Here is a 16475-nt window from a genome sequence, read left to right as displayed (position 1 = left end):
TTTATTTTAATAATTGTTTCTCTTAATTAAATAAAATATTTTAGTATTCTCAGTTTCTACTGATTTTTTATATAATAAAATGCCATAGAAATCTAATAGAATTCTGACGAATTCATAGTGTTACGATGATAGTCTGGACTAGGACTTGCTTAGAGCCACAAATTTTTCCCACCAGGCGAATACTATGACCAACAGGTTCGCGCATGGAAGTTGGTCATTACCCTCCTTGGACCTCAACCTTTATGATTAACCACTTTGGAAATATTCCATTTGTATCAAAGGTCCCCAGACTCTTTTCTAAAATGAAATCTTGTTTTTTTAAATTTATCTAAATATTAACCCTTTAACACCCGAGAAAAACATAGAAAATATATAAACTAATGAGATGCCATTCCTATAAGGTTTTCGGGGGCGCTGATTACGAATTTGATGTCAAATTGACTTTTTGACAGTTGACATCTGTCAAAACAACTGTCAACTTTTGTAAAACTGATTTATTTTTTATAAAAAAGACTCTAAAAGGGTTTTCGGGGTCGCTGATTACGAATTTGATGTGAAATTGACAATTTTACAGTTGACAGCTGTCAAACGAACTGTCAACTGTTTTTGGGGTCGCTGATTACGAATTTGATGTCAAATTGACAGTTGACAGCTGTCAAAACAACTGTCAACTTTTGTAAATCTGATTTATTTTTTTTTAAGAAGACTCCATAAAGGGTTTTTGTGGTCGCTGATTACGAATTTGATGTAAAATTGACAGTTGACAGCTGTCAAACTAACTGTCAACCAGAAAAGTTAACTATTTCAAATAAATATATTTCAAATGCTAAATAGAAAATGCAAAATGCCTATTTTCATTTTGCATTTTAAATGCATTTGCCGAAAACCATTTTGCATTTTGATTTGAAATGGTTTTTTTCATTATTTTGTATTTGAAAATGCAAAATACAAGAAAATTTTTTTTATATTGTAGCAATTTTTTCTGTTAAGCAGATTCTTCGGCTAATTCATTTTCTTTTAAATTTTACCAAACTTAATGGGAAAATATTCATTTTTACATATACTAAAAACGGAAATTTTCAGGTTCAAAGTTTCAATATTTACATAGGATTTCACATCAAGCATTAGAAATTGAGATATTTTATTTAATTGCTGACAAAGTTTTCTTACAATTTCTTCAAAAAAGTAGTTTATTGTATAAAGTCAAATTAATAGAATAATATATAAAACAGTTTCATAAGGGATACAATCTTATTTTATGGAAAAGTCAAAAAGTTACGTAAAAATAAAGTTCATTTACAAAAAGCATTTTATTTTGTTAAAACCATTTTGAAAATGCGTATTTTCTATTTTGCATTTGAAATAACTTTTTGAAAACTATTTTATATTTTATATTTGAAATACTTTTCGTGATACCATTTAGTATTTAGCATTTTAAATAGGTTTTGAGACCCATTTTTAACATCTCTGCTGTCAACTTTTGTAAAACTGGTTTACTTTTTATAAAAAAGACTCCAAAATAGTTTTCGAGGTCGCTGATTACAAATTTGACGTCCAATTAACAATTTGACAGTTGAAAGCTGTCAAACCAACTGTCAATTTTTAAAAGAAGTAATTTTTTTTATGCAAAAGTGTCTATAAAATCAGCAAAAATTATACGAGTTATAATTATTACAAGAGTTGTGTTAAAATAGGGCTGCAGGCGAAGATTCACAAAAAAAATCTATCGCATCTTTATCGGAACCTCGAAGGTGATGTGGATTACTGTTCACAAACGAAATTATTATTTTTTTCTTTGTTATTATGCCAGCATTGTCTGCGTATTGTCAATTGGATATCAAACTCGTAATCAGCAATGTAAAAACCCTTTTACGGACATTTTTGAATAAACCAAATTACTTCTTATAAAATTGACAATTATATCAAATGTCAACTGTTAAATCATTAATTTGAGTTCAAATTCGAAATCTGCGACCCTAAAAACATTTTTCCGTCACTTTTATTAAAGAGAAATCAGTCTTATAAAAGCTGACAGTTGGTTTAACAGCTGTCAACTGTCAAATTGTCAATCTGACATCAAATTCGTAATCTGCGACCCCGAAAACTCTTTTGGAATCTATTTTATACAAAATAAATCTGTTTTACAAAAGTTGACAGTTGTTTTGACAGCTGTCAACTGTCAAAATGTAAATTTGACATCAAATTCGTAATCAGCGACCCCGAAAAACCTTTACGGAGTCTTTTTTATAAAAAATATATCAGTAATACAAATTGACAGTTCTTCTGACAGCTGTCAACTGTCAAAATGTCAATTTGACATCAAATTCGTAATCAGCGACCCCGAAAACCTTAAGGAACTTTTTCTTTCTTTTTATTAATTTTTTAATGTTGGGATAATGTAAGACAATTTTGCTTCGAAGTGTGCGTTATCTTAAATACGACATTTTTAAATTTTTGCGAATTTTTCAAAATGGCGACGATATTTGAATTCAGTGGTTCAAAACACTTCACATAGTGAGCTTCAAAAAATTTTTTTGACTTCAGCGTCTGTACATGAGCTAACTGACTTTTTTAAACAATTTTTCCGATTTGCATATAAACATTTTATTACTTTATTTTTCTGAGGAAATCAAGTCCAACCCGGTTAAAAAATATTAATATTTAAAAAAGTTACAGTGGTTTTTGTAAGTGGGACATTTATGTCCCGCAGGCGATAAAGGGTTTAGGCCAACAATCAAGACAATAATTACATAATTATTTTTTAAATGGGTTAATAACAATGTTTAAGAAATTAACTGTTTAGCGGGATAACTTTTTCCATTCATTACAGTAAATTTATTTTATTTATTTTTAAAGAATAAAGAAATTTTTATTTTATTAATTTCTTAAATTACTGAATTATCACTTGGTTAACACTTTTTCAAATTCCAGTTAAAATTCTTATATATGGAATGCAAAGTACTTTATTGATAAATACTCTTAATTCTATAATATTTCAGTATAATCTTTGTTAAATGAAATTTAAAGTTTAGATAATAAATTGCGATATGCTAGACTAACTAAATTCATTTACACTGCAAGTTTGCTAAATTTTGTCTAATTTTGCATTTTAATTTTTTTTTATAAAATATAATGACGCAGTTTTTCAAGTTTCTGAAAAAAATGTTTCGCGAATAATCAATAAGAATGTCAATGCAAAGATTATAATAAGAATTTGAACATATTTCATTTACGCTGTATATGACAAGTGATGTTCTAAGCATGGAAACAAAATCTGTATATCTAACATGAAGAGAATCGATCGGTTTCCCGTTTCAGATAGACCTACAGATTTAGCCTTTCAAACTTATACACATATCTTATATAGCTACTAACAATAGCCTGCTCGAATCCAAAGGGTCACGTACAAGAACGTGGATGAAATTGTAATGAGAAATTATCGAAGTCTTAGCCATGTCGATCAGCATAACATCTATGACATCAAATGTAGATAATACAAATAAAATTTATTTTATTTTATAAAAAATTTACAATTAGAAAAGGAATTTTTGTCTAAGAGTCAAAGCATTTTATTTCACCTAATGTATTTTTGACCTTTTTAAAAAGTTTTAATACTTTAGAAGAATATTTTTTCATGTTTTTAGATGATAAAGTATACAATGATTTTAAAAAAAAATATCTTTTCATGTACAAAAAAAAATTGACAGACAACAAAAAATACTATTAAGGGGTTAAATACCTTTTTGACAGCAAAAAAAGAGTAATTTTCATAATTATTTTTAGACTTTTAATTCAAACTTAAATAAAATAATAGACATTGCATTGCATCAGATAGTACATGGTTTTATCAACTTTTGGCAACTTTGAAACTTAAAAAATATTATAATATTTGTGTAAACTGTAGCTGATGACACAAAAAAATTATGTACTATATCTGAAAGAATGAACATTATTTTAATAAAGTTTTAATGAAAAGTCTAAAAATAATTATGAAAATCACTTATTTTTTGCGGTCAAACAGGTATGGAACCTCTTAAAGAACCAGTAATTACTTTTAAAAATATAATAAATCGGTTAATATTTATTTTTAAATAAATACTAAAAGTAAGTAAAATTTCACTAATTAAAATAAGGGAAAGTCTATATGAAAATGATTAACAAATCACAAAAAATTTTGTAACAACAACAAACGAAATTTGTTAGTTCTATGTTAAAAATTCTTTTTATCCTACCCGTGTAGAAATTGCCATGTTATGGCTTACACAATGATCAAAAGATCTGGCCCCTATTTGGGCCATGGTTTAATTTCTACACGGGCACATGCACAAAAATGGCGCTTTCTGATAGCGGACGACAGGGAGGAAAGTCATTCATTTCTTCGACCGTATGAAAATGGCGGCCGTGTTCTCCCAAGGGCAAGAAAATTAGCTGTTCACATGCATTTTTCTTGCCCATGGGGCCATGGGAGAAAACGGCCACCATTTTCATACAAGTCGAACAAGTGAATGACTTTTACTCCCTGTCGTCTGCTATCTGAAATCGCCACTTTTGTGCATTAGGAATAAAAAATATCGTAAGTTTCACGGGACTTAAAGGCTGCCAATTTATTTACGATGATTTTTGTGACATGAGTGGAGGTCTTAAAATAAAAATGACAGACTTTATTAAAATTAAATAAATAAAACATTTCAGTTTAACTCATACATTGTAACACTTATTCGTTGTATATTCATTAATTAAATTAATTTGAAAACACAATATTAATTCATAAACCTTTATAAGCGAGAGAAATCGCTCTTATAGACTTCTGTAAGTGAGAAACCTCTATAAGCGAGAGAAAATTGCCGCTCCCTTGAACTCTCGCTTATCCAGGTTCGACTGTATTATTCTAAATGACAATGTACATTAAATTTCAATTCTTTCATATATAATTTTTATTAAATTTAATACAGATTTTTTTAACAGTATTTTTATAATATTGTTTCACTTTTGAAACTACGGTTAGTCCGGGGGAGATGCCCATATTGGAGCATTGGCCAATTCCAATATTTTACAGAATTTGGGTAAGACTCCGTCAGAAAAATTACAATTTGCATGGGGTCTTCGGATTATTCTGTAATTTAGTGAAGTTGTTATATTTGATAACAAAAATAAGTGTACCAAAGGATTTTTAAAAATTTTCAAAATTGTAAAAGTTACGCCATTTTGAATTTTTTTATAAGATTTTTTTTGAATGTGAATATTTCCAAAACAATTTAACGGATTTTATTGAAATTTAAATATTTTATACTTAAAATCATTTCCTTTCAGAATTTTTCAAAAGAAAAAAAAATTTTTGTTTTTTTCAAAAAAAAAGTAAAAAAAAAATTTTTGAATCGATTTATTAAGCACGGGACCGATTTTTGAGTATTTTCCGACATATAATAAAATATTCCTTATAATTTCACCTTTCATTTACAAAAAAGAAAACGATGGAGACTTTAATAGTTTTCGAGATATTGCAATTTTTGTGGAAGCGCGACCACGTTTCAGTGCCAGCGCAGTATCTTTTGCCCGGGACGCCTCACAGTGGGATTTTTTACACTTTACTCTTCAAAATTGTCTAGAGCCTACAAATTTTATTGGATTTTGATGTTCTTGCTCTTAAATGAAAGGGGATAAAATTTCTAAGAGATCCCTTTAAACCGAGTTTTGAATTTTTAATTGTTTATTTTTTTTGTTACTCAAAGTTAACAATTTACAATATTTTTGTAAAAAATACTGTTTATTTTTTCATTGCACAAGATCGAAATCAATTTAAATTAGTCTAGTCTGACCACCTGACAAATAATAATGCATAATACAGTTTATTTCAATTGTTAAAAAAACAATTTAAATTAACAAATAGATAACTTTAGTCTTTTTTTTTTAAAATTGTTTTTTTTAGACAAATTTATGTTTATTTAAGTAATGCATGTCTATTTTGTAAAAAAATGATTTTAAAGTTAACAATTATCATTGTTATTAATAATTATATAACCAATAATCTATTTTCTTTTGCATTTATAAACATTTTCATAATTTTTTAAACTTTAAATATTTATATTATGTACATTCTTTCAAAAACTTAAAAAGTTTATTAGCTTAAACAATTACATTTGTTATAAAGAAATTATTAACTTTATAAACAAATTGTTGAAATAATAATTTATGTTTATATTCACCACGGGTCTTTTGCTTTAAGGGGTAACACTACCCTATAGAGACAGAAAAAGAGACCTATATCTTTGATGATTTGTTTTGAGAAAATGGAAACTAGAATAGGATTTCTTTTTGGAGGGTTTATTAAATACATATTGAAGAGTAGAAAAAAAAATTTTATTAAAAATTTTATAACAAAATGGCGGCGGTAAATTGCATAGGAAAAATCGACTATTTTTTTCTTTACCAAAACGTCCGGAAAAGTTTCTTAAAAAGTTTAAGTCCTGGATCAGAAAACAAAGAAATTTTATAATCTATATAATATAAACTTGAAAAGTACATAGGAGTTTTTTTTATATCAATTTTTGTAGAAATGGTGCTCTTTTTTAGTAAAATAATCAATTTTTCGACAAAAAATAAAAAGTAAATTGTTTATAAAAATTAAAGTTTACATCCAATTAAAAAAATCCTATGTACTTTTCAAGTTTATATTATATAGATTATAAAATTTCTTTGTTTTCTTTTCCAGGACTTAAACTTTTCAAGAAACCTTTCCGGCCGTTTTGGTAAAGAAAAAAATAGTCGATTTTTCCTATGCAATTTACCGCCGCCTATTGTTATAAAATTTTTAATAAAATGTTTCTTTCTACTCTTCAATATGTATTTAATAAACCCTCCAAAAAGAAATCCTATTCTAGTTTCCATTTTCTCAAAACAAATCATCAAAGATATAGGTCTCTTTTTCTGACTCTAGGGTAGTGTTACCCCTTAAACATCATATTTTCGCGCCTTATTAAGTACACGGAGAAACTTTTAATACCACTAATTCTTAAAACTAGTGAGACAGTTTAGTATGTTAGGTTAGATTCAAGGGAAAAACGACATAGGTTATAGAAATTGCTATTGAGACTATCAAAAACACTCATTCAGTATATATTTTACAGTTCTTCATAAGGAAACTAACGAAAATTAGTATGTTGTTTTAGAAAGAAAATAATAATTTTTGCAAAGTTGGGAAAGCCATGAATTAAAAAGAAACACAACAAATTAATTGTCTATAGATACTCATAGAGACGATAGTGATACTTGGATCTGATGGTAGATGGCATTAGTGTATGTCACTGTAACTGTAGGTAAATATATTTAACACGACGTAAGAACCTAACCTATATTATTAACGCACACACGCACACGCAAGTAAAGACACGACGATTGGTCACGGAAACCGAAAGATCGCACGATTCGTTAGAAGTACACAGCTGAATCGTCCTTATATATTAAACGAGTGGAAAAATATGTGCCTTCGAGAGAGAGCATTTTTTAAAATAACTTACTAATCAAATTATGTAAATAAGTAAAAGTCGTGAAAAAATTATGTTATATTGAGGAACAGTTCTTGAATTTAATTTGGCATGAGGAGACATTCACGTTTATTAATAAAAGGTTTTTTTCTTTCATACACGTGTGAATTTCAACTTCGAAAACATTAGGGTTAGTTCGCGACGTCAGGTGATGGACTCGGTGATGCTCGGGCGAAATCGGTTAAGTCCGCCCGCAGTCCTTCCAAAATTGGTATGTTACGTTAGAATGTCTGTTATATATTCTATCTATATGTGGAAAAAAGGTTATGAGGGTCATTCTCACAATCGGGACACATGACACGTACATTAGATTTTTAAAAATAAATAATAATAATTTTTCAAAATCTTTACGTCCTAATAATAGCATTCATCATGATTTAATCGGATCCTATGAAAAATAAATCGAAAATTTGAAATATTTAAAGATACACGTGTTTATATAGCATAAAAACTCCCCTCCGTTACCGTTCATGAAGTAAGTTTCATTTATAGAAAAGGTATTATATTAATTCTGTAATACAAAAAAATCTTTTGCCCGGTAATATCTACTTATTTTTCTATTTCTAATTCAATCATGAAAAATAAAGTAAAATATTTGTTAGTTATTTTTACCTAGAATTAAATTAGTTTTGTGCAGAAATAAAACTCCCCTCCGTTACCGCTCACAAATATAATTATAAAATATAAACAAAAACGATAAAATAGAAATAAATACATCAAAACTCTTTGTAGTGTCAGTATAGTTATGGTTATTGCATAAAATGATGAAACAAAATGAAAACAATTAGTTTTAAAAGAATCTTTAGTTTGTCAGTGTTTATCGACACAATAAAAACTCCCCTCCGTTACCGCAGTAAATTTAGTTTTTAGGACGTAAATAATAATAATTTTTAATAATCTTTAAAACATTGTTTTATTTAAAAACAAAGAAAACAAATGCTGTCATTAATTTATTTATAATATTTATTTTTTTTATATTAGAATCATAACATTTTGAAGCTGTATAATGGAAGAAAACTCCCCTCCGTTACCCATATGGTATATTTCCATTACACAGCACGTAAATTACAGACTTTATTAATCATCGGATTCGCCTGAAAATCGTTACTCGGGGGTTTTTAGAGTTGCTGATTACAAATATGATAATAATTTTTGAAAATTCAAAATGGCGGATCCAACATGGCGGACAATTTTTTAAAACATTCATCGGATTTGCTTGAAACTCGTTACTCGGGGGTTTTCGGGGTTGCTGATTACGAATCTCATGTCAGTTTTTGAAAATTCAAAATGGCGGATCCAATATGGCCGACATTTTTTTTCAAAACTGCTCAGATTTGCATAAAATTTGTTACTTGGTGGTTTTCGGGGTCGCTGATTACGAATCTGTTATTAGTTTTTAAAAATTCAAAATGGCGGATCCATCATGGCGGACACTTTTTGAAAAATTCATCGGATTTGCTTGAAACTTGTTATTAGGGGGTTTTCGGGGTCGCTGATTACGAATTTTGAGTCAGTTTTAAAAAATTTTAAATGGCGGATCCAATATGGCGGATAATTTGAAGATTGATGCTATTCGATAGAAATTCGTTCCTCAGGGGTTTTTGGGGTCGCTGAATTCGAATTTGATGTTTGTTTTTGAAAATTGCAAATGGCTGATATAGTATGCATAATTAATTAGATTGGCTTAAAACTTGTCGCTCTGGGGATTTCGGGATTTTGAATTTTCAAAAACTGACATCGGATTCGTAATCAGCAACCCCGAAAACTCCCGAATAACGAGTTTCAAGCATACCCGATGAATTTTTGAAAAAAGTGTCCACCATATTGGATCCGCCATTTTCAATTTTCAAAAACTATCTTGAAATTCATAATCAGCGACCCCGAAAACCCCCGAGTAACGAGTTTCAAGCAAATCCGTTAAATTTTTGAAGAAAGTGTCTGCCATATTAGATCCACCATTTTGGATTTTGAGAAACTGACATCGGATTCGTAATCGGCGACCCCTAAAACCCCTGAGTAACGAGTTTTAATTAATTTTCATCAATTTTGAAACCCATTTAGCTGCGAGAAATTTTCAACAAAAATTCTGATTAAAAACATTAATTTTTAATAATAATGTTGATAAAGATTGTAACCACGTATTTTATAGGCTTATTAGGATCCCCCTTTTGCCAAAGAACTAATAATAAAAGTGAATTTTCAACTTTTTTTAAAATGAAATTTCAATTCTGAATTTGTTCCTTTCTAGAGATTGACCCTAGAATTACCGTATTATTTCACAAACAAAAACTAGCATTTTATTCTTTTCTAAAGAAAAATAAGACTATTTCTAATGCAGATACACTGAGAGAAGTCCGGGAACTAATACGTCCCGTGCGAGGCTTGAGTGATAATTTTGAATGTTCTTATGTGAACCCTCGATCGGGACGTCTCAAGCCCCGATAAAAAACGTGGAACGTCCCTAAGCGGGATTACTTACAACTTTTAGTTTCGGTCACGAGTTGTTCTCTCACATGCGGGAACAATGTTTGACAGACTCGGGGCGTCTGAGCCCTAGATTCGAAACATCTCAAACGCAACAAGAACAGTAGCTTATAGCGACGTCTAGCGGTAACTATTACGCCCTGGACTTCTCTCAGTGTAGTAATTTTTGTACACCGAAGGTTGCTTAATATATAACGAACTTATCATATTTTCGTATTAATGTTGAAATTATTAGCACAACGCACGAAAAATCCTCACATTCTAACGTACTTTTAGAATAAAGATAACCAAATATATTTAATATTAGAAGAAAAAGTTTCTCCGTGTAGCGACACCTATTCTTGTGTTTTACTAACTAACCAGTCTTTGCGTACTTAGCGTATATTGCACTCTCTCTGTAAATTATCTCCATTCACTTTATACAAATAAATGTATTAAATAAAGTTCCAGACTGCTTATTATTTATTAAAGGTTCAACACAAATAAATGGCTTATTTCTGACAAAAAATAGAACCTTTTTGAACGAGTTTAACATTTTAAAGCTCTACTTAAATATCGATAACTTGAGTATTGTTAATATCAATGATAATTATTAACTTTAAAATCATTTTTTTTACAATAACATAGACATGAATTACTTAAATAAACATAAATTTGTCTAAAAAAATAATTTTTTTTAAAAAGACCAATGTCGTCTATTTGTTAATTAAAATTGTTTTAAAATCAATAAGTAAATTTTTTAAGTTATTGAAAGAATGTACATATGATATAAATATTTAAAGTTTAAAAAATTACGAAAATGTTTATAAATGCAAAAGAAAATAGATTATTGGTTATATAATTATTAATAACAATGATAATTATTAACTTTAAAATCATTTTTTTACAAAATAGACATACATTACTTAAATAAACATAAATTTGTCTAAAAAAAAGACCAAAGTTATCTATTTGTTAATTTAAATTGATTTCGATCTTGTGCAATGAAAAAATAAAAAATAAACAGTATTTTTTTACAAAAATATTGTAAATTGTTAACTTTGAATAACAAAAAAATAAATAAACCATTAATAATTCAAAAATCGGTTTAAAGGGATCTCTTAGAAATTTTATCCCCTTTCATTTTCATCTTTTGAAAAATTCTGAAAGGACATGATTTTAAGTATAACATATTTAAATTTCATTAAAATCCGTTAAATTGTTTCGGAAATATTCACATTAAAAAAAAATCTTATAAAAAAATTCAAAATGGCGTAACTTTTACAATTTTGAAAATTTTTAAAAATCCTTTGGTACACTTATTTTTGTTATCAAATATAACAACTTCACCAAATTACAGAATAATCCGAAGACCCCATGCAAATTGTAATTTTTCTGACGGAGTCTTACCCATTTGTAAAAAAAATATCATATATTATGGGTTATTCTTCAACCTTCTGTGATTAATAATAAATGTAAAAAAACAAATTATTGAAAAATAATGAAAATGTGCGTGTAATCCTTTTTCATTTATTTTTGCATGGGTCTAAAATATTTTGAGAAATTCAGATTCTTTATTGTTGTATTTTGTTATTTTTTAACATAATTATGAATTTTATGTTTTATTGAGTAGTACATAACCCACGCTTCGATATAAACAAAAATAAAAATGAAAAAGTGAGATGGCCATTAATGACTTTTATTTAAATTTTTTAAAGTAAATTTTAGATATGCTTAAAAAATATTAAAGAAAACTAAATTAAAAATGTCTGATAACAAAATAATTGATCTAATTGACTTATCCTATAGATTTAAAAAATTCACAACCTTTTTTATTATTAAATACAATAGAACAATATGAATTTCATTGTTTTTTTTACCTTAAAATTTAAATTAGTAGTATTTTTTTAGCCAAAGGAAGAAATATGACATTTAAATTTTTTATCCTAAAAGTTTATTAATGATTTTCAATTCAGATCAATTACAAAATTTCTTAATAAACGCTAATATTCCCATTATTATTTAATAAATTGCATATATAGTATTACAGTGTTACAATGTATTTTTATAATTTAGTTCCATATTACCGGTCGTATTAATTGTGTACTTCTTAAAAACAGTCAAAAACTACTGAATTCTAAAGAGCAAAGAATTAAATACAATTTTTACATTTATTTTAGTCCAGCTTCCCAGATAGCACGTAATTTTGCAGCAAGTTTGCGGCAAGATTGACGCAATATTTCTTCAAACGTCCCACTCATATGAAGCTTTCCGTGTATAAGCTTGCAGCAATATTGCCGCCTATGCTTGCTGTATAACTCGCACACTTTGTGAACTTCATTCATAATGTCATTATATCCTCAAAGTTTGAAAACAATCGATGTATTATTTTTTTCTTAAAAAATAACTCAGAGTTGCCTTTTTTGAGCAATCACGCTGATTAAGACTCTTAAGTTTAAAAAAAACATATATTAGGAATGGGACTCAGCAGTATATAAACTTAATTTAGACTCCTTCCTAGAGCGCCTATTGATATGTTCTGTTGCTTGGTTTCGCCAATATAAATGTGCACATGAATCATAACATATTAAATTTATTGACGTGTTTTAGTCCTGTTACCGCATTATTTTTTCATTTTTCATCCAGGAATCGCAAAGGTAGACTATTACGGAAATTATATTTAAATTACTAATACTATTTAAAAAATTACTTTAAAGTTTCAAGAGGTTTGCAACTATAGATTCTAAAGGTTGCAGGCAAGTTAATTTCAACTTTCAGGAAACTTTGGTAAATAAATATTTATTAAACTTAAATTAATAATTTTTAGTTAATTGAAAGTAAAAAACAACACAGGCATGGATATTAAAAAATGTTTATATGTTTACACGCCTTCTGTAAGAATGGCATTTTATTAAAAACACACAATTTTTATCAATTTCTATGAGCCAAATTTTTATATATTAGGATCTATAGAAAATATGTACATTGAAACATTATATTGTATGAACACCTTTTTAAGTAAAGCACATATCTAATAATAAATAACACGCGCATAAATGTCGCATATATACATATTTGTTAACTTGTTTACTTTTCTTCTCTGACAGTTATTTCATTTGTTTATTAAATCAATGTATTCCGGGTATTGTTTTCCATATACAATACCGTGAAAGTTTTTATATTGTGCTAATGTAGTAATTTTTTTATATATGTTGTTAATCATTACTTTGAAGGTTTTGTGTTTAAATAAAGTTCTAAAATAAAAATTCTCATATATTTTGGAATTTTACGATAAACCGAAAATTTATTAATATACGAAGACACACATATATAATATAATGATGTACGATTTTTATTGCTTTAGAATTAGACACTAATCCTACTTAGATGTTTATGTACAATTATGTGTCTCTTAAAAAATAATTTTCGGAGGTTCGTGAGAGTCTGACCGGCCAAAACTGATGTTTACGAATTATATAAACGTGAAATGTAATGAATTGTTTCCTGCTCTAAATTACAGGAAATAAATTTAATTTTAATGGTTTTGATATATCGTTTTGTGCAGAAACATTACAACAAAATACTTTAAGTAACCAATCCTAATATTTAATAAGTGTTTTGTAGTAGCTATGTATATTTTCTTTTCTTTTGCTGCTTTGTATGTGTAAATAAGTAATTTTTCAATAATTATAAATTACGTCAACAAGTGGCGATACTTACGTAAATTTTTATAAATAAACAATTTATACTGGAAGTAAATTTATTATTAATTCTTATCATACTCAACAATACTTTTAAACAGTTGTACTACTATTCTAAATATGCAATTTTTAAAATATTTTTTTGAAATTCAAAATTAATTTTTGTCAGTAAGGACTAAATTTGATGATGATATCTTTGCAATTTAAGAAGTGCATATTACATACTCTTGTTTTTGTGTCTTCATTAAATGTATGCATAAAATTAAAGAACAAAAAATTTTGGTGGTAAAATTTTCCATTTTTTATACAGATTGTTTGGTTTTTTCTAAAAAAATATAGGGAAAAGTTTCGAAAGAATAAAAACTTACTGTTGAAGACAAGAAGCTTTCGTGTTGAACCCAGTCTCTTGATAGGAGACTTGATTCCGTCGATTTCTTCTTCGTCCATGTTGAACCGATTGGCAATCGGTGAGATTATCCGAGATAGTTACCGCATTCGAAACATGCACGGACAATTTTCACGGTTCAAGGATTTTGATACATGGCGGAATGGAAAAGCAAAGAATCACAAAACACCAACCTAACCGGTCTGCTCTATCAGACCTTGATACTTTTCGCCAAGTATAAACATTTGAAGAAAGAAGGTCGAAAGACTCTCGAATCTATATACATAAATATATATTACTAAGAAGTAATAGGTAAGTAAGAAGAACAATTATTGAGGGTCACAATTCGAATATGCACACGCTATAGATTTCAAAGTGCACCGCGCGAAAGAGCGACAGTTACTCAAGCTGATCACATATGAAACTGAAAGCGTTTTGTGTATGCCGCATAGCATGCTTTGAAGGTCGAGAGTGGTTAACTTGCTTGAGTGACTTCTCGGTTTATACTAGCGGGATTGAATCGACCCAACTACATACTTAGACGCTCGACGTGTGTGTTGCTTGACAGAGCCAACACACTAGAACATATCTGTAGGGGAGGATATTCTTGGACAAGCCGTTGTATATTAATTCTACTTCGGGCGTCAGGCTGTGCGTTATGTTCAGTTGCTTAGCATGCTGCTCATAAAATTCACGAGTGTATGTTATGTATGTGTATGTTGCTAAGCAACAGTGGCTACGATGTGACGAGTGAGACTCCTAGTGTCAGTCCTAGCTACAGTTGCCTGCAGGCGTTTATTGAATTGCTGCTACCATCTCTCGGGAAACCTTCTCACTAAGGTCACTTGACCATTTATCAGACCGCATGGTATAAACTGCACCATGGTAATTTGCTTATTTTTTGTTACCAATTGTCACAGACTTTTCTTCGTTACGAATATTTACAGTATGTAATGTACCAGCGGTCACTACTTAAAGATAATATCTAAATTACCTGAAAAGGACATAAGAGAATGTAACATAAGCTACGATATTCAAGTATGTTCTTTGCGAAATCTCTTTCGATTTTTTAATTAAAACCACTGCCTTGAAGCATCGAGTACTCGTATATTGAATAATTAGAAAATTTCGAAATTTATTCTGTAGAACGAGCCTTAGTCCAGCCGGTCCAGCCGAGCCTCAACAGAGCTCCCGGATCAAAAAACTCGATTTGCGTTCGAACAGGGAATTTTCACGTCAGTTAGGCCCCCATGAAAAAATAAAGGCAATTAAAATAAAAAAATTTTCAAATACGTATTCATGTAGATAATAAAAATGCGCAACTCTTTTTCTTTAAAAGAATTTTTTTTAATCTGAATATTTTAGATAATTCAAGCCTTCCAAGCGGCAAATCGAGTTTTTTGATCCGGGAGCTCAATATTAATAATGGCGGAGTACAGAATTTTTGTTTTTTATAAACATTTAGGTATAGACTTTTTTATTTTTGCTACGGTCAGGAAAAATCAGAAATTTTCAGGGAATTTTTTTTCAGTCAGAAAAGACTTTTAAATGTCAAAGGAATTTTGTAGAACACTTTTTCAAAAATTAATTTGCCGTATATTCGAATGACGAAAATTTCAAGTTATCAGGTTGAAATACTAATAAGTGTTCAATATTTGCTCTAGTGTAAGTATAATATATTCTTGTTATTTTATTATTAAAGTTGAACTGTCTCACTATAGACTTTCCAGATAAAAATGATTCTTACGAATTTCGTTCAGAAATCCGACCAAATTCGTACAGAAATCCTATCGAATTTGTATGAAATTACTAGTAAAATTCGTTTGGAGTTTTGAAACCTTTTTTCGCACCAATATTCGTGCGAATAATACCCGAATATTTAATATGGATTTTCAAAAAAATTTTGCTCGGAAACTCGTATAGAAATTCGCACGGAAATTTTTTGACAATTTGTTTACAAAATTTTCGGACAATTTTCCAAACGAATTCCCAACAGATTTCTTTTGGAAAATTTTCGAAAAATTCTGTTCGGAAATTCGTATGGAATTCCGCATGAAATGTCAGCTAAAAATTTTCGGCTAAATTTCTATACGAAATTCGTACAAAATTCAAGCGAATTACAAACGGATTTCTTTTGGAAAATATTTTAAAATTTGTGCTCTGAAATTCATATAAAATTACGTATAAAATGTCAGCTAAAAATTTTTTAAAAAAATTTTCGGATAAATTTCCATACGAAATTTGTACGAAATTTGAGCGAACTGCTAACGAATTAATTTTGGAACATTTTTAGAATTTTATTCGCACGAATATTCATGCTAAAAAACGTTGCAAAACGTCACACGAATTTTACTAGTAATCTCATACGAATTCGCGATAGAATTT

General features: G+C 28.7%; 1 protein-coding gene across 1 annotated transcript in view; it reads right to left on the bottom strand.

The window, feature by feature from the left end:
* Positions 1-14614, bottom strand: part of LOC122506297 (SLIT-ROBO Rho GTPase-activating protein 1-like) — a 66368-nt gene extending 51754 nt beyond the window's left edge. Inside the window, exon 1 of the mRNA XM_043618395.1 lies at positions 14074-14614. Coding sequence (XP_043474330.1) covers positions 14074-14152 — 79 coding nt within the window. The 5' untranslated portion in view covers positions 14153-14614. The remainder of the gene's footprint in view (positions 1-14073) is intronic.
* Positions 14615-16475: the final 1861 nt, after the last annotated feature.

The sequence above is a fragment of the Leptopilina heterotoma genome, unplaced genomic scaffold (assembly GCF_015476425.1).
Source record: "Leptopilina heterotoma isolate Lh14 unplaced genomic scaffold, ASM1547642v1 Lhet_405, whole genome shotgun sequence".
Classification (NCBI taxonomy): Eukaryota; Metazoa; Arthropoda; class Insecta; order Hymenoptera; family Figitidae; genus Leptopilina; species Leptopilina heterotoma.
Note: the sequence above shows the minus strand (reverse complement) of the source record. Positions and strands in the feature narration are given on the sequence as shown.